The sequence below is a fragment of the Microtus pennsylvanicus genome, chromosome 5 (genome assembly GCF_037038515.1).
Source record: "Microtus pennsylvanicus isolate mMicPen1 chromosome 5, mMicPen1.hap1, whole genome shotgun sequence".
Lineage (NCBI taxonomy): Eukaryota > Metazoa > Chordata > Mammalia > Rodentia > Cricetidae > Microtus > Microtus pennsylvanicus.
In genome coordinates, this window is record NC_134583.1 from 95,092,060 (window position 1) to 95,117,317 (window position 25,258).

Sequence of the window (25,258 nt, forward strand, 5' to 3'; positions counted from 1 at the left end):
ATCCACACTAATTATTTTCAACAAGTTTAATTGTCTATACATTTGCTTACAAATGTATAAATTGCTAAAATTATATAGATGATTCTGAGTTGATACTGTAAAATCCTGTATGCAATTGTTACATTCAATTTAGGTTTCAATTTTGCACATAATTTTGGAAAATATTGAGATAAATATCATAGCTATAATGGCTGAGTACATCTTGTCTTCATACCTTCTGTTTCTTTATTGTGTTGCCCCTCTTTTCTTTTCATTGCTGAGGAGATTGAACAACATGATGGAGAACAGGACTGAGGTGACTCACTTCCTCCTGCTGGGACTCACTGACGATCCAAACCTACAGCTTCCCCTCTTTATCACCTTCCTATGTATCTACACTATCACCCTGGTGGGGAACCTAGGGATGATCCTGTTGATTCTCATGGACTCTCGGCTCCACACTCCCATGTACGTTTTTCTAGGTAATCTTTCTCTGGCTGACTTTTGTTACTCTTCAGCAGTCACTCCAAAAGTCATGGCTGGTTTTCTTATAGGAGACAAGGCCATTTCCTACAATGACTGTGCTACTCAGATGTTCTTTTTTGCAGCCTTTATTACTGTGGAAAATTACCTTTTGGCATCAATGGCATATGATCGCTATGCAGCAGTATGTAAGCCCCTACACTATGCTACCACCATGACTACAAGTGTCTGCACATGGTTGATCATTGGTTCTTATGTCATTGGTTTCCTAAATGCCTCTATCCACATTGGAGATACATTCTGGCTCTCTTTCTGTGGGTCTAATGTGGTCCATCACTTTTTCTGTGATATTCCAGCAGTCATGGTTCTCTCTTGTTCTGACAGACAAGTCAGTGAGCTGGTTCTTGTCTCTATAGTGAGCTTCCACATATTTTTTGCCTTCATAGTTATTTGGATATCCTACACATTCATTTTTGTCACCATCCTGAAGATGCATTCTGCTGCAGGATATCACAAGGCTATGTCCACCTGTGCCTCCCACTTCACTGCAGTCTCCATTTTCTATGGAACTAGTATTTTTATGTATGTACAGCCCAGTTCCAGTCACTCCATGGACACAGACAAAATTGCCTCTGTGTTCTACACCATGGTCATCCCCATGCTGAATCCTCTGGTCTACAGCCTGAGGAACAAAGAGGTAAAGAGTGCATTCAAAAAGATTGTTCTGGAGACAAAATCTTTGTGACTTTGATTTCTCATTTCAGAGATTCATAATACTGGGAATCATTCTTTTTAAATATTATTGATTTATTGAGTTATATTTAAAAATCCACCTTTGCTGCATGTTCCAGGAATCATTGTTTTATTAAAAACAAACCAATAAAATAAAATAGGAAAAGTTATGCCCTGAAACACATACCTGAATGAGAATGTCTAAAATATCTCAAGGTTTGTTTACATTAGCCTTCAGCCAGGATGTTAATGAATTCACTACATTTTCAGGCATCTTGCAGTAACATGTTACTATAAAAGCACATCAGTGCATAAATAAGCATTTGAACAGAAAAAAATGCATCTGGGTATCCTATGATGAAAGACACAAAATGATGTGTGTTATTTTGCTGATTTAAATGGAACATGGAGTCTCTGAGAGTTGATATTATTTGTTAATTTCACTAGGTTCAGATTTACCCAGATAAACAAATATTCGCCGACTCCTGTCGGAAAAAGGTTTTCTAGAGTATCTTGCACTTGCAGCAGTAGACTTTTGTTGTAATAAGAGCAACAGGCTGCTTCCTGCCACCCAGCTAGCTTTATCCGAAATAATTACATGGAAACTGTATTCTTTTAAACACTGCCTGGCCCATTAGTTCCAGCTTCTTATTGGCTAGCTCTTACATATTGATCTAACCCATTTCTAATAATCTGTGTAGCCCATGAGGTGGCTTACCAGAGAAGATCTTAACCTGCGTCTGTCTGGAGTGGGAGAATCATGGCGACTCTCTCACTCGGCTTCTTTCTCCCAGCATTCCGTTTTGTTTACTCTGCCTATCTAAATTCTACCCTATCAGAGGGCCAAGCAGTTTTCTTTATTACTTAACCAATGAAAGCCACAGATAAGATACAACACCCACCTCCATCAGACTTTTAAAGATTTGCCCACATCTATGTTTGTGGCCAGCATCTTATCCATTGCTGGATCTACTGAATAGGACAGAAGTCAGACAAAAGGCTAGTTCGTCCTCTCACTGTCTTTGTAGCTAGTTCTCTCTCTCTCCCCCTCCAATTTACTTCCTTTTCTATTTCTTCGTTGCCTATCAATTTTTCCTTCTCCCATGCTCTCTGCCCCTTTAACTGGAACATATATCTTCTTTTACTCTTTGATATGAGGATTTCTGTCTGAACTTCAAGAGTGAAGTTTGCCAGCTCACTCTCCCCCTTCTTTGCATGCTGAATTCAGACTGAATTAACTACTTACTTTCTTTATTCCATAGACTTCAGTAAATGCATTAGGGTTTTTACACACTCCACTATCACATGAAACCATACTCATAATAAATCTCCTACTTCATAAATATGTTTGTGACTATACGTGTAATTGTGTGTGTTTTTGTTTCACTGGATAGCTCAAAAAATCCAGAAATATTTATTGCTGATAGTTTAATTTGATATGATGATGTGAAATGTTGAATATTGTTTATTTATTTCACTGCTATTCTACAAGTTCAGCTTCAGAAGTTGCATTATTAAGTAATATTGTCCGTTTTTCTTTGTGTAATTTAGTGAAAGATGAACTATTCTGACATCTCCTATGGATTAGTATTCCTGCTTGAGCATGACCTTTCATACAGCCAATAGGTTCAAGTTTGAATTTTCAGAAGGATAACTTGTCAGATTACGCACAAAATAATAAAGTTTTGAAAAATAACATTTTCATCTATTCCATATATTCTAGACTTTCTAAAAACATATTTTTAAATTTATTCTTTGAGAAATTTACAGCACACACCCAATTCCCACTCATTTCCCAGCCCCTCTATATCTATGCTTCAGCCCCATGGCATCCCCAACAAAATAAATTTTAAAAACTATTAATTAAAAACAAAACAAACAAACAACAAAAGACACTTGTTCCTCCAGCCCTCCCACCTCTCCAACACCTCTTCATTTGTGTTAGTGTCATGGGAAGCTGCAGTGTATCACACAGTACATCCTTTATGACTTTACTTGCAAATGTTTGTTGTAATGAGTTGTTTGTTTGGTTCAATGCCTCTGACTTCTGCTACACAATCCACTCTGGACCCTTATAGAAACTCTTCCCAGATATTCTGCCCTTGGCACAATCGTGGAGATGTTGCAGCCATGGTTCTGCAGAATCTGTCCATTCACATACTCAAGATGGTCATGGAAAGGATAGTTGTTGAGGTGGAACAAATCAATGCCCTTTATGTGGGTCTGGGTAGTAGCTGATTTAGTCAGTCTGGGCCAGTGGAGTTATCCCCTCAGGTGAGAAGCAGAACCAATGCTATCAGGGCTAGCTCTTCCTTTCCTGTAGTGAGTGGTGGAGCCTTTTTTTTTTCTGAGTGTGGGGCCAGTTTTCTCATGAGGATTGAGGACAAGCATAGGGTGGTGATGTCTCAGCATGAACCTCAGATTTCTACATGCATTGTTTCCTATGGTCCTCTGTACTATCTTGGACCATGAAGATCAGCACAGACTCCAGTTTTAGTAGGACCATGGGCCCAGACATGGCTCTTGGCAACAGCTCTGGCATGGATGTCATAATGGCCTCAGTGACAATACAGACCGCCCAGGTCAGTAATTCCCTGGTAGCAGCAAGGCCCTAGGACACTAGCATGGTCTTTGGGACTATTCAAGTCTTTATCACCATCTAAGGTTTTGTTTAAAAGAATTATTAGATCAGGTGTTATCCCAACAGCTGGTCATAGACTGGAAATGTCTCCTAACAATCTTTGAAAGTCATTAAGAGTCTACAACAAATAAACTGTTTCATTTTCTTAGAGACATAGGCTGGACCATTATTTCTCTTTATTTGTGCAGGTATACTCATGATGGCCATAACTTCTAATAAATGTGTGATTACTGAATAAGCCTTTACTGAGCTCAAAGCATTTTCCCGTTGAAAACCTGAATAAGTGACAATGATGTGGTGTACATATTTTAATTTTCCAAATTTTGTGAAGTGGAACACATCCATTTGCTAGATTTCATTCCTTTGAGTATCTTTTTGGTTATTCGCTGCAGGTAGTGGTGTTTGGTTACAGAAAGATAAAGTAGGAAATGTATTGATAATCTCCTTAGCTTGTAGCCATGTAATTTCTATTCAAACCTCTTTAAACCTCTGATATTGACATGCTACTTCTTATGAAATTCTGTGGACTTCAACACACTTTCAATCAATAATCAATCAATTTCAGCATTACCTTGTGCTAGATGACCTGGCAGACCCATAGGGGATTAAATGTGTGTTATGTATATTGGAAAAGCCAATTTCTGATTATATCTTGAACATGTATAAATAATGAAGTCAGTTCTGTATCATGTGGTATAAATTCAGCAGTTTCAATATGCAAGACAACTCTTTCTTCATATTGTGAATCAGTAACTATAGTAAGAGGTTCTTGAAAAATCCCTTAGTACCATGAAAATAGCTAAAAGGAAATCCCACACTAACTCATAATTGAGTATAATAAAGGGTTATTTATTTAGCTGTAGACTCACAGATTACAGTCCTCTGTACAAATTGGAAGCAGGAACCAAATCCAGCAGCTGGAAGAGAGAGAGAGCTCATGCTTACATTAGCACTTATAGTACAAGACGCCACACCCAAGTGGGCAGGTAACTTAAAGGTTACTAGCTGTAGAATTTTCTACAGCAATCTATAACTAAAATTATCTAGTTTTCAACTCCATAAACGGCTTGAGAATGAAAATAATATTATCTGAATAAGCAGAAAGTACAAACAAAAGACTTCAAAAAATGCAAAGAATGACAGAAAGAACTGACTGCCTGGAGAGTCAGTCAAGGTTTTTCCACAATTTTTGGGCATCCAACTTTGTCTTAAAGCCCTAGAATATCTGACAGACTATATTTAGAAGAAGGAAAATGTGAAAGACTGTCCTACCCTGTCTTGGCAAATTTTGACAGTTGCTTTTCTTTGTATTCTGTTTCTATGAATTAAACAGCATACTTCCTGTCAGCAATTGAGACAAGGACAGTTTCTTGCCCAATAGAACAGTCTGTGAAATGTTAGGGTAAAGAAATAAGCATGGAGTGATTGAGGGGAGGACGGGTAAGAAATGTGAGTAATAAAGTTTTTGATAAGAGAAGTTTAGGGGGATAAAATCTGAGATGGTGGAAATGATTAGATTCCTTTGAAAGTTAGGAGTTAAAACAAAGGGTGGTGGGAATATATTGTAAAAGAGGGAATCTCAGAGCTAATTTAGAAATTAGCAAAGAGGCTATGACAATAGCATGTAGACAGGGAGAACATCTGCAGATGGTGTTGTCTAGAATTTTGGAGAGATAAGTGATAGGATCAATGGGTGGTCATAGAAAATGTTCTAATACCCCTAGGGAATAACCTTTTTTGTGAAGTGCATAGATGGAAAGGTCTAATTCAATGAGGGAAGTGCTGTTCTGGGACTTAAAAGTGAGCATTTTCAGTTTTAAATAATGTTAATGGGAGGAAGATGCTCATTGGGAGATCTACAAGCAGCTTAGTATAGAGGTTATATTACAAGTAAGTATCCAGTGACCCAGGAGTGGGAGAAATTAGCCCTACCCCAAAATGATAATATTTTAGATATTGTTGAGGGTAGAATTAAGAAACACAGATGGGCAAGTCAGCATAAGTGAAGTGTTTATGGGTTGGGGTGAGAGAGTGAATACAAGATAGGTGATTTCGAGAAAGGAGAGTTGAGATTCAGAAAGTGAGACATAATATCCTCTAGATAGTTCCAACTTGGTTAGCTGAAATGGTGCAACTTCTTAAAACGTTATATGGCCAGAACTCCAAATAAGAAATTCAGAAAATCCCTATTGACTACTCAGAGACTATTTGCAATTATACCAGACAGTAATCTTGAAACATAACCATCATTTTAGTTTTATAGGATCCCATAACATCTGGGCACCACATGTGGAAGTAATTTTAGAAGATGATGGCTCTTCTCCCAAAAAAAGTTTGTTCTTAGGGTTAGGGACATCAATTATGGGTTGGTTAAAACTGGTATAGGGGTTGGGGTAGGGGTGGAAGTTTTGTAGGCTCAGGGATCTCACTTAAAAAAAGGAATTGAATGGGATAATTGGTAGATTAGTGTGAGGTTACTCACACTAATAATGATAGTGAGTAAAAGAGTGACTATTTGTGAGATATTATTTATAGAAAATTTACATTAGTATATATTCCTGTATATTGATACAAATTCAAATTATATTTGTTGTATTGAATATGCTTCTATTTCTGCTTACAATATTTGTACACCTATGAAAAGTTATTTTATCATATTGTATGCATGCATGTTTTACCTCTAAGATATTTTGTATAATGATATAATTTAGGATATATTTATTATATTGCTTTATCTAACTCTAATCAAGATACTTATTCATTGTTTACATTTTGAGGCCATTGTCCATATTTGCTGCATTGCTGTTTAAAGATTGTTTAATATTCTAATATGAAGTCTTAGTCTTTAAGTTATACAGGTATCAAGTATTATAGGTCAATATTCACCCATGTTTGTCATACTTATAGTTAGACTAATGAGGTTCTTTAGATACATAGAGATTGTATTCTGCATAGATATGTAATTGTCAACTACTTCAAAGAATTGTAGAATACAACATTTAAATTACTTAGGGTTCTGTTGATATGAGGCATGATTGCTTCTGGCAGCACCAATCTATTCTTTGAGAATGCTGGCCATGAACACTCTACTCTACTTGAAGCTTGCTTTTATCTCAGCAAAACTGGCCTTTGAGCAAAAAATTGCTCATGCCTTGAGTACTGGCAAAATGCATGGTGTGTGGACAAGAAATGCAGGATACAAAACAAAAAAAAATGACTCCAAACCTTGCCAAGACAGGGTAAGACAGAGGACAGTTGTGAAATTTTTCCAGCTTCTGAAATTGGTCTGTCAGTTACTCTAGGCCTTAGCCAACACTGGTTACTCCAATATTGCAAATGCAACTGTGGGTGAATGCCCAGGTAGCTAGTTATCTCTGTCACTTAATGCACATTTTGGAAGTTGCTTGATTGTACTACCTGTTTACTCAAGTAATATTATTTCCCTTCTCTGGTCTTCATGGTGTTGAAGACTAGATAGTCATAGTTACTTTTCTCTTATGACTTTGCCAAGCCATTTCTAATAGGAGACTTAGATTCCTTAGGATGGGATAATTATTGAAACACTTAGCTTATTTTTCTTGCTTAATGTTGTTTATGATAGTTATAATTCTAGTTTTATGCTTAATATTTGTTTTAATTATATATAGTTTTGTATTAGGTTTAGAACTCTCTTATTTAGACAAAAGAAGGATGTGCTGTGGGAACTCCTGCAACCAATAGCCTTTAAATAAATAGCCCACTTGGGCATGTTCTCTTATACTGTAAATCCAGCTGTAATGTTTTCGTGCTCTTTCTCTCTCAGCTGCTGGATTCAGTTCCTGTTTCTTCTATGATTTTAGTAGAATATATTTTCTCTGCATTTGAGATAGATATCTTTTCCTTCTTTTATCCCTATTATTCTTAGGTTTGGTCTTTTCACGGTGTCCCAGATTTCCTTGATGTTTTATGCTAAGAATTTCCTGGATTTAATGTTTTCTTTGATCCATCAATCTATTTGCTCTATAGTATCATCAATATCTGAAATTCTCTCTTCTGTCTCTTGTGTTCTGTTGGTTATGCTTGCCTCGGTAGTTCCTATTTTTTTCACCCAGATTTTCCACTTGCAGAATTCACTCAGTTTGTGTTTTCTTTATTGCCTCCAACTGTTTATTGCCTTGAACTGTTTGAACTATTTGCTTCACCTGCTTGATTGATTTTTTTCTTGTTTTTTAAAGAGATTTAGTGATTTCTTTTATTTGTTTGTTTGCTTTTCCTCCATTTCTTAAAGGAAATTTGTTATTTTCTCTTTAAAATGCTCCATCATCCTCATAAAGTTACATGTAAAATCATTTCCCTCTGTTTCCTCTGGGTTAAGATGATCAGGTCTTTCTTTTGTATGATCACTTGGTTCTGGTGTGACCAAGTTGCTTTTTAGGTTATTCAATAAATTTTTGCATTGGCACCTTCCCATCTCTTCCTTCATTTGGTATCAGCAGTGTTTTTGCCTCTTGGTCCAATCCTTGCAGTTGCTGTTTGTGTCTTCAGGAAATGTTATTCATCTGCTCTGTACTGTCACCATCTGTGTCTCAGAGAGCTGCAAAGGTCTCCCTTGGCCCACTCTCTTGGTAGACTCTCTTGGTATGTTCTCTTGGTCCACTTTGTGCATTCATAGCCTGTGCTTCAGAATTCCTATCTTGAACCTCTCTGTGTAGTCATAGTCTTTTTATCAGAGTTTCTCAGAGGATATAAGCATGTGGAAAATAAATGTGGGCATATTCAGTATTCACTCGATAAACTTCTGTCTCTGCATTTCTTTCTTATCTCTGTTCCTATTTTTCTAATCCACATGACTTTACTTTGGAATGTGTGAACACCTTCTAGGATAAACCCTGATAGATGTCACCCCAACATGTAGCAATGATAGTCATCTCCAGATTCCTAACCTTTGTGATGGTGTAGGTGAGGAGTAAGGTGATGAAATGGGGAATCTGTAGGCCTGGGTCATCAGTGAGTTCCAGAAGGAGGAACTCTGTTTCTTTTCTCCTATTCTTAATCAGTGTCATTTCTCAAACATGAAACAGTCCACAGCTAAGGGAAAAGAGAAACATGATGATAAAGAAGTGAAATTAAAATAGGAAAACATAATTGCTGTCATGTTCCTTTGTTGAACAATAATCCACGCTCTCAGATTGCTTAGAAAATGGAACTTTCCCCAAATCAGATTCAATGTAGTAATTATAGAGGTTACATGTGCTAGAATTTAAAGATTGTTGGTAGATCCCCTACCCACATTTGAATTCTTTTATTCCATAAACAGATATGGAAAGTTTCAGTTACTTGATAAAAATGATGTGTGGATGATCTAATTCTCTATGTTCACCTTCTCTATTGCTTACTTTCCAAGGATTGCTCTACACAGACAGTTTAGATGTCTACTCCATGTTATACCCACAACTACTAGGATTTTGTGGTTACTCCTTTTGTGTAAACAACAATGCATAATATATTGAATAATTTATTCATATCACTCAAGTATGAGATATCAGTCTTTTCTTTGGGTTCATGACTTTTTCAACCATACAGATGCCCAATTATCAGAGACCAAACAGAATTTTAATGAAATTGAAAATAGTATAATATATAATGATATGCTTGCCTTTGTCATAATTCAGTGTTATTTTAGTTACAGAGTTTTGTTTCAATTTCTAAGAATGTGGTCCTGGAACAATTTTTGTCCTTTAATAATGGAGTATACTCTAAAATAAATACTGTGTCTTGGCACTAAATGCATTTCCCTTTTTCTTTATCTATATATTTAATATTTACCTAATCATAAGTTTTCAGAAAATATAAAATTCCTCTTACTTTATCCATATCCTTCATACTCTTCCTTCAATCAGCAGCCTAAGGATCACCATTGCTGAACATAATATATTTCTTTTATGTAACTCAAAAATATAATTTTCTCCCTTTTCTCCATATCGTTCATAACATCATCTGCTGGATTTGAGAGTTGCTTGTATTCTTGTTTTCTCTCAAACTTTAAGAAAATTATTCCCATACTTCCTTCTGTATATACTTCTAATGTATTTCATTAATGATAAAAAACTGAACGGATAAATGGTTGATAGGTATGTAAAAGATTAGAATATCCCTATATGTAGTAGATATGTTGAGATAACTGAGGTGATGGCAGCAACTTCATCTCAATGCATTCTGGAAGACATTGTCAGATAATCATCAGCTATAGCATGCAGATACAGTTTTGGTCAGAAAACTCAACAGTGTAATCATAGGAGGTTGAGGTATTAGATTGAGAAGCCAACAGCATGCTACAGAAGACAGTAAAATGCAGTTGTTGACCTTGTCCAGGTCATCTTTCACATTATATTTGTGTAGAAAATGGTATGGTTTGTGCTAATTTGATTTACATGGAGACTGGCAAGGAGGCTACTAGCTGCACAAGAGAGTTACCCTTCCACCTCATACTGTTTTATCTTTCTGCCATTATATCAATGAGGTTCTGTTCTCTCCAGTGTGTTCCTGCTTCTTCTGAACACACTGATGGCTGCTTCTGCAATTTGCTGTGACCCCGTCTGCCTCAAATTCTAGCTTGGTACATACATTTTCATTTCATGAAAGTCTACTTTCAAATAAAATTTTTCTTTTCCTTATCCTGTCACAACATAACAAAATTACCAAGATGAAAATAAAATTGGTCATTGATAGTGCTGTTTTTTTCTCAAAGATCTCTTTTAATATGTTCTGCTTTGTAAAAACTTTTCATACAACCTGTCACACAATAGCAATGTTTCAATATTCAGGTTTTTGATTGCTTGGATGTTGAAAATTGCTATATCAGTCTGCTAAGGTAATATAGACTTGCTATATTGCTTAGCACTTTTTAAACACAACTATATATTTTAGTAATTAAACAAATTTAATTGTTTACTACAGTCATCAAGCTATCCCTATGATTTGAGCACAATTAAATGAACACAAAAGCAGACAGCAAATTCATGTTACATTGTCTTGTAGAATTTTTTCTGGCATGCATTTGAATAAGTCTTGAAAAGAAACCTATGACTATGTCTTCTCTTCAATGGGTTTCTTTATGTACCTAATTACAGGATTTGTGCTGATATAACAGAAAAATATTGCATAAAATTGATTGAATATGATAATATAATCAATTAGTTTTTTTCACAAGCTGGCCTAAAGTTATCAAAGACAATTTATTTAAGTTTTACTCTTCTGAACAAGATGTTAATATTTTCACGAACAACACACTATTGCCGAGGTGAAGATGATACTTCAAGTTCTTCAAATCTCTGTAGGGTAGAAAAATGTGAGTCAGCGTAGACTTAAGAAGAAAGGAACGAATGAATCTAGATGATCTGTAATCCAAAAGTTAATAATCAAAGTTGTAAACATTATCTTGATTTTAATACAATCTTTGTGAATGCACTCTTCACATCCTTATTCCTTAAGCTGTATACCAGAGGGTTCAACATAGGAATGAACATGGTGTAGAACACAGATGCTATTTTGTCAATGTCCATGGAGTGACTTGATCTGGGCTGTAAGTACATGAATATGATTGTACCGTAGAAAATGGAAACAGCTGTGAAATGGGAGGCACAAGTAGAAAGAGCTTTGTGATATGCTGCAACAGAGTTCATCTTTAGAATGTTGGTAAAAATGAACATGTAGGATATGAAGATAAGTATTAGAGCAAAAAAGATATTAAAGCTGGCTAAATAAATAAGAACCAGTTCATTGACATGTCGGTCAGAGCAAGATACAATCATGACTGCTAGAACATCACAGAAAAAATGGTGGACCACATTAGACTCATAGAAAGAGAGACTTAATGCATCCACAGTATAGATGGAAGCATTCAGGAAACCACAGATATAACAGCCAATGATGAGACATGTACACACACTAGTTGTCATGGTGGTGGCATAGTGTAGGGGCTTACACACTGCTACATAGCGATCATAGGCCATTGCGACTAAAAGGTAGTTCTCCACATTGGCAAAAGTTGCAAAAAAGAACATCTGCGAGGCACAAGCATTGTAGGACATGATCTTGTCTCCTGTAAGGAATCCAGCTATGACCTTTGGAGTGATTGTTGATGAGTAACAAAAGTCCACAAAGGACAAGTTGCAGAGAAAAATGTACATGGGAGTATGAAGCCGAGAGTCCAAAAGAATCAACAGAAACATCCCCAGGTTCCCAACCAGGGTGATGGTATAGATGAGAAGGAAAGTGATGAAGAGAGGAAGCTGCAGATGTGGGTCATTTGTGATTCCCATGAGGATAAACTGTGTCACTCCTGTCCTGTTCTCCATCAGTGATATCTGTTAATAAAAAGAACGACTTAAACAAGTGAAAAAGAGAGTACTATAAGGGATTGCTGAAATAGGTCAGTTGTCAGAAGCAATGGCTTTCTATTCTGAAGGGCTCAGCAACTTCATGTCAGCTTACAACTGTCTATAATTCTACGACCAATGGATCTAACACTATCTTCTGGCCTCTGCACTTATGAGACAAATTGTTGTACACAGACGTACATGTAGGCAAAACACCATGCACATAGAATTTGTTTCCTTTTTATTTATTAAACCATTTAATCAATCGACATTTATAAAGATGAGTCTATAGGCATGGAGTTTTTCACTGACTTATGTAGGTACACATCTATGATTTTTTGTATTAATAATTATTCACGTTATATATTATCATGTAACAGATCACTGTATAAGCCAGTTTTGAAATAAAGAGCACAGTTGTACTTGTTCCTAAAGCTTCATTGAAGACAGGTGAGGACTGACTGTCTCTCTTTAGCTGATATCAGCTGGAAGGCTGGGAGCTGTGACATCTGAAGCCTTGCCATGGGTGCATCGCGTCATAGATGTTAGTTGTCATCTGGACCCTCATTTGAGCCACCACTGGAATGCTACACATTCATTTCTTAAGTTCTTTTCCAATATTTATTTAAGGATATATTTTATGTACATGAGTGTTAGGTCTTCATATATATGAGAAGATGACATCTGTTCACATTACTCATGGTTATGTACCAACAAATGGTTTCTGGGAATTGAACTCGGAATCTCTGAAAGAGCAGGTATTTTTCTTAAGAACAGAGCCATTTCTCCAGCCCTAAATTAATGTTGATTTTCTTTTAAAAAAATATATGAGCAGGGAGTAATGCTGGGATTGGAATCAGTGAAATTTCACTGTTTTTCTACCAAAAATGAAAAGTATATAAATATTTTAGGTATATGTAGGCAGTTTAGTAACTCTATAAAATGATTTATTTTTAGTAAAATAATATATAAATAAATATATAATATATTATATAATAATATATTTATTATTGTACCAGTTAATCTTTGTTGGGCTCTGTAGAACTAACACACCGTGCTTTCCTGTCAGGAGGTATTATAGGAACAGTCTTCTATTGGTTAGTAACAAGGCTTTGATAAATTTTTACATCCATGAAAATTGTGTGGTATAAGAATTTTAAAATTTCTGCACATTTAAATAATATAATTACAAGATTTTCTTCTGAATTCGGATAAACTGTTTGCCCATAGAAAGCTGCAAATCTAACATAATTTAACTTAGTTATAATGAAAAATTATTTTCCTATGTTTAATAAGAGACAATTGAGTAACACACTCAGTTGCAATTTCATCTTGTCCACTCTATAGCTGTTCTCATTAAAGATCACACAAGTAATCCCAAATGTGAAATGTTTCTTGTGAATACTAAATGTTCTGAATAATGTATTGGACTTGAATTGCATTCTAACGCTTCTTTCCACACACACATTTTAGTGCTTTTTATCAACACATCTAGATACATTGAGGACATACCCAGGAACAAAAAGTTATGATTAGCTCAAGGAAGACTTTATCTTGAATCATTATTGCTAATGAAGTACAGAACAGCTTTGCTGAGCTCAGAGGTATGATGAAAGATCATTCAATCTCAAAATTAGTTTGGAATGAAGAAATATCATTAACTAAAACACAAAGAAGTCAAGTTATTGGAAATGATAAATACTGCAATCATCCACTGACTATAAAGAAGCATCTAACTCTTCTAAACAGCACATAACCATCTACAAAATGATGTCAGTGGTGCAAACTACTTGTGGTATGATTTTGCAAAGATACTAATGTATTAAAGGCAAGAAATGGTGGTTCTTAAGCACATTTAAGTGAACATTATTTTTTATGTTGTCATTAAAATGTAACAACAACATATAGGGTTTTATTTTTGGATAAGTTTAATCTTGTGAATTCTTTCTTCAAATTGTGTTTGCTGCATTTTGGCTTCTTGATTTTTTGTGCTTTGTCATGATTCTTGGGTTTTTTTACGTTAGGAATATCAATGCTAATCATAAAATCTCATGCTCATCATTGTTTTCAAATTTTAATTTTTGTAATCCATAAGTGTAGATAAAATATCCCTCCTTTCTTAACTTTTGGTTTTACTTTTCTCTATAGAATATCTTTCAAAAAGAACAGAGACCCTGGAACCCAGGTCCCTAGTTTATGGTCTTTGTTTATCTCATAAATATAGTGTTATAGTCTAATGATTCTTAAACTTGCTTGTTTAGGTTGGCATATTTGGAGGGTTATCTTCTATAACTGCTATCAACTATCATTATCTTGAACATTTGGTTACATTTTTTGTATAAGTATATATTTAAAATATTTTAGTTCCCAATCTTACCTTATAATGACTTTCATCATTATACTATATTATCTACAAAAGGAGTGGGTTTATTTTGTGTGTGTCTGTGTAAAGTAGAACGGAAAGTATTATTTATTACCTTATTAGTAGGAAAACAAGATTTATGAAGTCACATGCTAATCTCATTTTTTAAGTAGTATGAGAAACACTCAAGGTGCAAGAGTTGCAGATTCCATTCAACGGCGACCCTGATCTCATAGCATATGCGTTGAAATATGGTTGAGTGAATATTAATTTCTTTCTAACCCTTCATTAGTGTACAGAAAGATTACTTGTCTTCTTGGATTATGTTTTTTGTGATTATTTTTACCTTCAAGTAAATCAAACCTATAGTGGACAAGATAAAGTTAAAACAAACAAATTACATTTTATATTCTTTCTGATTAAATAATTTACTATATGAATCATTAAATTGACATCTACACCTAGTCTCAGAATCTCAAAACTAGTTTTAGAAAAACACTTAGCCTTTAAACTGTTTTAATTCTCAAAATGGTTTTTAAATATCTGTTCTCAATAAACTCATAGTTGGTATACACATCCTACTTACTTTATGGGAATTATATTTTACAGTAGTATGTTTATGAAACATAGGCAGCCAGTTTTAAGTAGAGGAATATTTTACAGGGAATACTCATTCCACAAGTTTAAAACTCACTATGGAATATTTCACAAACCCTTTTCCAGGTGCTTGCTATTAGAAAGTGATCAGTTTCCAACTCATCTAAAGCAAGAGGGAAGGACAGAACTTATGCACAGATTAAGTTATGAATTCACTATGAATTATTCCTCTTCCCTTGGAGGAGTCACTTACCTGCTTATTAGGAAAACATACATAAAAACCAGATTAAGATTACTTCTCTCCTATAGTTCACAAGTTTTGTCTGTATATAAAAAAACAGAAGTTTTAAGGAACCCTATGAAGAACTTTCCAAATACAATCAGTCAATGAGATTTTTTTCTTTGACTGCTTTACCTCAGTTTGCTTGAAGACTGATAGCTTATCTTCAGGGTAATTAGAAAAACTGCAAAAATTAGCAATAAATGCATATATTAACAATGACTTACACTCAGAAAATAAATAGAATCTAATGGCATGCTTCTCCTAGTGTGCCATATTGGGATTTCAGAGGCTAGCGCATGGGAATGTAGAGAGAAATATAGACACCCAAAGAGCTCTAGGGAGTATCCCCAGAGTTTATCTGAAGATCATCATCCAGTTTTCTTAGGGAAAAAGCAATTAATCAACCTTGGGGAGTAGGCTAGTTTCTGTATCTTAGAAGTTTAATTTATTTCTTAATGGGTAAATGAAAACACAAAAGTCATACATCTTAATGAAGTACCAAGCAAAGTTTCAGTAAATAATGTTTATCATAAATGTTCAAGTCTGGTTAAGAAGGCCTGTCTTCTCAAACACTATTTGTTTGTGGTAAAAACTGTGAAAATTCTCCCTATAGCCTTTTCATTTCTTCTAGAATATTCTTTTCATTACTTTCAGAATTTTCAAAACACAATATATTATTGTTTTCTACAGTGCCCTTGTCCCCAATAGTGAATCTCAGCTCTTTGTTCCTGGCATAATATCTAATGATCCTTAATCATTTTTATGTGCTATCCTTTATAATATTCTACAGAATGTTGTATATCACATTTTACAAATAAGTCTATTTATTCCTACTTACAACAAATTAAATTTTTAAATTTTTGTTACATTTTTCTGCTATTTTTGTGTTCATCTACTCATTTATGCTGTGCATATATGTAGCAAGAAGAATAACTTGCAGAAATCAGTTCTTTCCTTTCTACACATAGGTCCCTAGATTTAAACACAAAACCATAAGACTTGGGAAAAAACTCCTTTAACCACTATTCTATATCAATAGTCCCCATTTATTAATTATTTATTATTGAGTTTTATAATTATTTTTATAATATGGAAATTAATCCCATGTTTTCTATTTTGTATTTTTTCCTTTTATTTTATACATTATTTTCTTTGCCAGGCAGTATTTTTAATCTTTGAGACTATCATATTTTTGTTTCTTTCTGCATGTTATGTTTTCTGTGAGACAATATAAGAAAAAAACTAGACATATTGCAATGCAATGTACCCAGTTGTCCTCCCTGTATTTCCATAATTTTGTCTATTATCTAAATAATTCTTTTATTTTGAAGATAGTCCTGCATCTGAGACATTGAAGGTTATGCAGTGTTTTTCTTTGTGTGGATATCTGGGTCTCCCAGTAACATTTACTGAAGAGAGTCCCTTGTTCCAGGGCATTCTCTTGGGATATTTTTAAGCATGACTTGTCTACGAATACAGATTTCAATTTTAATTTAATTTAAATTTAATTAAATTAAAATGGTTTTGTTAGTTTTATAAAGCCCAGGAAAAGTTATCCGGCACAATGATGTATTAAAATAAACCATTTTTACATAGTTACTAAACTCTCTCTCTCTCTCTCTCTCTCTCTCTCTCTCTCTCTATATATATATATATATATATATATATATATATATATATATATATGTATATAATATTTATATACTTTTGATTTTTGGTATAAAATTAAAAAAGTTACAAAGATTACAATTCCTTCATTACTAGATTCTCACAGATTTTTTTTAAAAAAACATTAAGACTGTAGAGATGGCTCAGCTCTTAAGAGAAATACCTGCTCTTTCAGAGGTTCTGAGTTCAATTCTCAGCATTGTAATAGCTAAAACATCAAGTAACCACAGCCTAGGTTTGTTTGTAGCCACTTCTTAAGTCAGACAACTTGTCAATATCTTTGAAAGCACAGGAGTAGGCTTAAGCTCTCTGACATTCAGTCAAGGTGGAATGATCCCCTTCTGTGACCACCCCCCAATGATCTTGGTGATTTTCATGGTATTTCAACTCTACACCCCATGCAGTATTGCCTAGGCGTTCCAATCTGTCCTTGTTTGTTTTTTGTTACCCTTCAGTCATTACCCACACAGTCATGACTGGGATTCTTATAAGAGACAAGGTCAATTCCTACAATGACTAGGCTTCTCACAAGTTCTATTGTTTTAACCTTGGTTCTGTGGAAAATTGTCTGCTGGTCTCAATGGCATATGACCACTATGTAGCAGTGTGTAATCCCCTCTATTATGCTACCATCATGACTACTGGTATGTGTACATGGATTGTTGCAGGATATTACACCTGTGGCTTCTTGAATACCTGTACCCATACTGGGGTCGCTTTCAATCTCTCCATTTGTAAGGTGGAGGTGGTCCATCACTTTTTCATTAATCAGACTGCAGACATGGTACTCTCTTGCTTTGATAGACAGTCATATGATCTGATTCCTTTTCCTTTTTTTTCTCATAGCATTCTTATCTTTTCCCCTCACAGTCACTTAGTATCCTACTCAATAATTTGTATCACAATTCTCAAGATGCACTGAGCTACAGGATATCCAAAGGCCATTTTTACCTGTGCCTCCCATTTCCCTGTTGTTGTTATTTTCTGTCGGTCAGTAATTTTTATGTACTTGCAGCCTAGAACTCATGCCATGGATAAGGAAAAAACTGTGTCTGTGTTCTACACCATGACCATTCAAATGATTAAACCTCTGATATGAAGCCAGAGGAATAATGAAATTATCACACATTCAGAAAGAGTGTTATCAGGACAAAATGCATTTGTTATATTATTTTTACATATTTGATTTATGATATACCTAGATTCATTTCTTTCATATCTTTTCACTGACTCAGATTAGATTTGTTATGTATTTATCATCTATCTATATCTATTATCTATCTATCTATCTATCTATCTATCTATCTATCTATCTATCTATCTATCATCTCTCTATCTATCTATCTATCTATCTATCTATCTATCTATCTATCTTCATCATCATCATCATTCTATCTATCTATCATCTATCTATCTATCTATCTATCTATCTATCTATCTATCTATCTATCTATCTATCTATCTTCATCATCATCATCATCATCATTCTATCTATCTATCATCTATCTATCTATCTATCTATCTATCTATCTATCTATCTATCTTCATCATCATCATCATCATCATCATCATCATCATCATCAATCTGTCAATCTGTCATCTGCATGTGAGTATGTGCATATGACCCTGTCTGTACACACACTTGTGTGTGTGTGAGGCAAACCACATCATTAATTTCAAGATCAGAGACAGCTTGTCGGAGGCAATTCTCTCTCTTCCTACCACATAGGGTTTAAGTTTAGGTTCCCAGCTTTGGCAATCAACATCTTTTCTCACTGAGAAAACTTGGTGTTCTTGAATCACATTTGAAAAAGCTCACACTCAAAAAGAAAATCCAATTTCTCAAACTCCAAATGTCAGTGCACAACTCCAGAGCTGACATTTTAGGCTCAGCTCAAGCTGTCCTAAAGGAGGATTTCTGGTGGACAGGTAAAAGCCTAGCAACAGCATTTCCCAGGCACCTGCAATAAAACTGGGTTCTGCTTTCCAAAACTGCCAATTCTCCTTTCTATACATGTGGATGCATATCAAAGCCTATTTTGACCTGTAGACTCTTTCAGTTCCTACATACATATATTTGTTATGCATTTCAAAGTCCACTCTGACTTCCTGGTCCTTCTCTCCTGCCCAACTCCTCCTTTACTATGTTACCTCTCAGGCTGTTGCAAATCTCAGGTTTCCCTTCTCACAGATACTTGCTGGTTCTTTATATAAGACAAATTCCCATATCCCCAGTACCGCTGCTATTCTCTCTCTTGCTAGTCTTCCTTGTCTTTCAAGTAGCCCAGACAATGTCTCTGTTCTGGACACTTTTAGATGTCTCAGGCTGTTATCTTTTATATACAAGAAAACCCATTCCCCCAGTCATTGAAGAGTCATATTTTATGGTTTCTTTTCCGTGCCTTCACTTAAAAATCTAAGAATTAATTCAATTCCATGAAGTGATACCTTGCAGAAAAGCAGAGATATTCAGTCATAGCACCTAAATGAAAATGCTGAAAGTACTGGGGTTTTCTTATCAAGTTCAAGGAAAATAATGATATACTAGCTCATCTTTCACAATTTTATTTCTACTTTGTATCAGTGCAAATATTTGCAAAACAAGAACATAGTAAAAACTTCTAAGCCTAGAAGTCCATGAAATGTCCTTTATTTGGGATGACACTTTGATAAAGATGTGAACATTTTTTTAGGATGAAATATGCTTGCCTGTAGGTGGTAGCTTTATGGTTTATTTTAAGTGTATTAAATAATTCTTTAATAACAAAAGTATATATGACGGCAAATTCATGAATTCCTAGTACTGAAGATGTTGATATCAATGGATTAGTGGTTTAAGACTAATTTAACTTACACCAAGATATGTCAAAACAAAATCAGAACAAAAGAAAATTCCTGGGGGAAAATCAGTAATGAGAATGCCCCAACTAATGTCTTTCTGGGTACTTGTATATTTAGTAGCATATTTTCAGGCAGTACTCCATTGTAGAATAAAGGTTTTGTGACTGGGTTGGTGATGACATTTCTCTTTCATGAGTCTTCAGAGTACCTTCCTGCACCAAAGACACTAGGACTTACTTAGGGATGAAGATTCTATGTAGGCACCAGCCTGACTTCTCCCTGTTCTCTGTTCTGTGTGGATGCTGTCTTCAGCAATCGGTCTTTGCTGTCAGTGTGTAGAGAGCAATCTAGTATCTTGACAATAGCCTATGCTGTTTGGGGATTTCCATGGTACCTTTTTGGCCAACAACTCAATTGGGTGTCACCCTGTTCTGGTACTAGAAACTTCATTTGGTTAGAAGAAATAGCAATTTGTGACTTTGTATGCCCCATTATTTGGGGACTTCATTACAGCTACCTTCATATATTTTAGGAAAAATTCCACTACACTTGTTTTTCATGCCACCCCTTAAGTTCCTCTCAATTCTAGCTGTCTCGCTGTGAATTATTTGTCTCAAACTCATCTCCCCTCCATGTTCCCATCTAAACTTTTCTTTTTGCTCCCATTTTCTCTGCCCTTACCCAATTCATAAATATATTTCATTTCTCCACATGTGTCTCCCTAGTCCCTTCTTCTATACCTAACCTCTCTGTATCTATGGATTGCAGCTTAGTTATATTTTATTTATCAGCTAGCTTCCACATATAAGTAAATACATACCCTATTTATCTTTCTGGATCTATGTTACCTCACATATTTTTTTCTAATTTTACTTATTTTCTTGCAAATTTCATGATTTCTTTTTTAATAGTTCTGCAAAGCACTATTTTGTAAATGTGTAATGTTTTAGCCCCTTTTCTGTTGAAGACCATCCAGGATCATTCCAATCCCTGTGCATTATTAATAGGGCAGCAATGATCATGGTTGAGAAATTGTCATTGTGGCAGGATGAAGCATGCTTTGGGTTTATTCCCAAGGGTGGTATATCTGGATCTTGAGGTAGATAGATTCTCATCTTACTTAGATACTGCAAAGTGAGTGTACTTCGCTCTCCCACCTGCAGGGGGTGTGTATTCCCATTACTCCACATCCTCACCAGTGTGCACTCTCACCTGTGTTTTTGATCTTAGCCATTTGGACAGGTTTAAAACAGAATCTTAAGTGTCTTTTGGCCATTTGAAGTTCTTCTGTTGAGAATTCTCTGTTCAGCTCAATGCCCCATTTTATAATTGGGTTGATTAGCCTTTTACGGTCTAGTTTCTTGAGTTCTTTATATATTTTGGAGATCAGACCTTTGTCAGTTGCGGGGTTGGTGAAGATCTTCTCCCAGTTGGTGGGTTGCCTTTGTGTCTTAGTGACAGTGTCCTTTGCTTTACAGAAGCTTCTCAGTCTCAGGAGGTCCCATTTATTCAATGAGGTCCTTAATGTCTGTGCTGCTGGGGTTATACGTAAGAAGTGGTCTCCTGTGCCCATGTGTTGTAGAGTACTTCCCACTTTCTCTTCTATCAGGTTCACTGTGTTCAAACTGATATTGAGGTCTTTAATCCATTTGGACTTGAGTTTTGTGCATGGTGATAGATATGGATCTATTTTCATTCTTCTACAGGTTGACATCCAGTTTTGCCAGCACAATTTGTTGAAGATGCTCTCTTTTTTCCATTGTATACTTTTAGCTCCTTTATCGAAAATCAGGTGTTCATAGGTTTGTGGGTTAATGTCAGGGTCTTCTATTCGATTCCGTTGGTCGACTTCTCTGTTTTTATGCCAATACCAAGCTGTTTTCATGCTCAACTTCCTTAGCGATCAGGGAAATGCAAATCAAGACAACTTTAAGATACCATCTTACACCTGTCAGAATGGCTAAAATCAAAAATACCAATGATAGCCTTTGTTGGAGAGGTTGTGGAGAAAGGGGTACACTCATCCATTGCTGGTGGGAATGCAAACTTGTGCAACCACTTTGGAAGGCAGTATGGCGGTTTCTCAGGAAATTCGGGATCAACTTACCCCTGGACCCAGCAATACCACTCTTGGGAATATACCCAAGAGAGGCCTTATCATACAACAAAAGTATATGCTCTACAATGTTCATAGCAGCATTGTTTGTGATAGCCAGAACCGGGAAACAACCTAGATGCCCTTCAATGGAAGAATGGATGAAGAAAGTATGGAATTTATACATATTAGAGTACTACTCAGCAATAAAAAACAAGGACTTCATGAATTTTGCATACAAATGGATGGAAATAGAAAACACTATCCTGAGTGAGGTAAGCCAGACCCAAGAAGAGGAACATGGGATGTACTCACTCATATTTGGTTTCTAGCCATAAACTAAGGACATTGAGCTTATAATTAGTGATCCTAGAGAAGCTAAATAAGGAGAACCCAAAGAAAAACATATAGGCATCCTCCTGAATATTAACCTTCAGCAAGCGATGAAAGGAGACAGAGACAGAGACTCAAATTGGAGCACAGGACTGAAATCTCAAGGTCCAAATCAGGAGCAGAAGGAGAGAGAGCACGAGCATGGAACTCAGGACCGCGAGGGGTGCACCCACACACTGAGACAATGGGGATGTTCTATTGGGAACTCACCAAGGCCAGCTGGCCTGGGTCTGGAAAAGCCTGGGATAAAACCGGACTCTCTGAACATAGCGGACAATGAGGACTACTGAGAACTCAAGAACAATGGCAATGGGTTTCTGATCCTACTGCACGCACTGGCTTTGTGGGAGCCTAGGCAGTTTGGATGCTCACCTTACTAGACCTGGATGGAGGTGGGGGTTCCTTGGACTTCCCACAGGACAGGGAACCCTGATTGCTTTTCGGGCTGGGGGGAGACTTAATTGGGGGAGGGGGAGGGAAATGGGAGGCGGTGGTGGGGAAGAGACAGAAATCTTTAATAAATAAATAAATTAAAAAAAATAAAACAGAATCTTTAATTGTTTCAATTTTTATTTCCTTGAGGCGTACAAATATTGAACATTTATTTGTTACTCAGACATTTGAACTTCCTCTACTAAATATTCTTTGTTTAAATATCTACCCAAATTTTAGCTGGATAACTTGTTTTTTTAAAATATGTTGAGTTTCTTATATATTATGTATACTGGCCATATATCTGATATGGAACTGGTAAAGATTTTTTCCATTCTTTAGGTTTCTGTTTTGTCATAAAACAGTGTGGTTTGCCATGCTGAAACTTTTCAGTTCCATGAGTTCCCATTTATTAATTGTTAGAATTAGTGTCTACACAATCTTTGTCCTGTTCAGGAAATTGTCTTCTGGACCAACAAGTTCAAGGGTAACCCATACTTTCTCTTCTATCAGAGTCAGTGCTTATCTTTTTGTGTTGGGTCTTTGATCATTTGAATTTAGGGTGTATCATGAGGGAGAGAAAAAGAAAAGGGGAATTTAATACAATTGTATTTTTTCTATTTTAATGTTTGTTAATTTTTATTAAATAAAAACACTATAGATAAGGAAAAGGTTATTTCAAAAACAGCCTATGAAATTAGCTTTAGCTTGTTAACAAAGTCAGATAAGAATATATAGTGGTTAGTTTCAGTAACTTGACAGAATCCGGAGTCACCTGTGAATGATGTCTGAGTGAGGGATTATCTAGATTAGGCTGGATTATGAATATCTGTGGGGGACTGTCTTGATTTATTGGAAGACCTGTGCACTGTGGGTGGCATCTTTCTCTGGGAAGGGGATCCTAAATTTCGTAAGAGTGGAGAAAGTGGATAAAGCATTAGCGTGTAGAATTATTTCCTCTGTCCTCTGTTCCTGACTTTCATTACTGGGAGATGCTCCTTCAGGTTTCTGTAGCCTTGAGTTCCCAGCAATGATGGTCTATAACCTGGAATTAAGACCCAAGTTAACTAACTTTTATGTTGCTTTGGGTAGAACATTTTATTATAACAACAGAAAATAAAACCAAGACAGGGTATCACTAATAGGAAAGTAGATGTTCAATATCTTTCATAAGTGTATACAAAAAAGTCCCCAACAAGGTGCTTAGAACATAAATCAAGAAGTATATTAGAAAAATGTTTACCATGACCAAATGCAACCTGTTCCAAAATTAATAAAGCAAACATTCTAGAATTAAAGTCATATATCCATAGCCAAGTTGTGCTTAAAAATGTCCCAAGCAAATTCACTGGAACAAGGGACAATGATATTGGGAAACCCAGATATGCACAAGAAGAAGAAAACTACATACACATCAGCTTTCCAGCTGCAAGACTATCTTCAAAATAAATGAAAGACTTAAATGCAAGAGAAAAACTATAAAAATACTAGAGGAAAACATAGGGGACACACTTGATGACATTTATTGCAATCGGTGGAATTTATTTCTTGTTTTGTTTCATGAATAATCACACAGAAAAGATAAACAAGAGCAAAAAAATAAAAATATGGTTGTCTCAAGGTAAAAAAAAATCTTCTTGGCAAAGAAAATAGTGTCTAGAATAATATCAACATACAAAATAAGAAACAGCCAAACTTGACCATCTAAAAAGGGGTTATTTTACAGTTTATATATACACACTAGAGTACTACGCTGCGGTAAAAAACAACGACTTCTCGAATTTTGCATGCAAATGGATGGAAATAGAAAACACTATCCTGAGTGAGGTATCCCAGACACAAAAAGATGAACATGGGATGTACTCACTCATAATTGGTTTCTAGCCATAAATAAGGGTCACGCAGTCTACAATAGGTGAACCTAAAGAAGCTAAGTAAGAAGGTGAACCCAAGGAAAAACATATAGTTATCCTCTTGGCTAAGGGAAGTAGACAAAATTGCCGGGGAGAAAATTGGGATCTTGGGGGTGGGGTGGGATGGGGGTAAGGGGAGATGGGGAGAGAAAAGGTAGAAGGGAAGGAGGGGGGGACATGGGGAAACAGGAGGATCGGGATAAAGGAAGGTTGGATAGGGGAGCACGGAGCCACAATTCTTAGTTAAGGGAGCCACTTTAGGGTGGGCAAGAGACTTGACCCTAGAGGGGCTCCCAGGTGCCCAAGCTGAGGTCCCCAGTTAGTTCCTTGGGCAGCTGAGGATAGGGAACCTGAAATGACCCTACCCTAGAGCAATACTGACGAATATCTTGCATATCATCATAGAACCTCCATCTGGTGATGGATGGAGATAGAGACAGAGACCCACACTGGAGCACTGGACTGAGCTCCCAAGGTCCCAG

At 35.9% G+C, this 25,258-nt stretch overlaps 2 protein-coding genes across 2 annotated transcripts; one reads left to right on the forward strand and one right to left on the reverse strand.

The window, feature by feature from the left end:
- Positions 1 to 274: 274 nt before the first annotated feature.
- On the forward strand, positions 275 to 1,207 carry LOC142851118 (olfactory receptor 5B3-like). Its single transcript, XM_075975025.1, has one exon. The coding sequence runs from the start codon at positions 275 to 277 to the stop codon at positions 1,205 to 1,207; it is 933 nt and encodes a 310-aa protein (XP_075831140.1).
- A 10,040-nt stretch (positions 1,208 to 11,247) lies between these two features.
- Positions 11,248 to 12,174, reverse strand: LOC142851119 (olfactory receptor 5B3-like). Its single transcript, XM_075975027.1, has one exon. The coding sequence runs from the start codon at positions 12,169 to 12,171 to the stop codon at positions 11,248 to 11,250; it is 924 nt and encodes a 307-aa protein (XP_075831142.1). The 5' UTR covers positions 12,172 to 12,174.
- Positions 12,175 to 25,258: the final 13,084 nt, after the last annotated feature.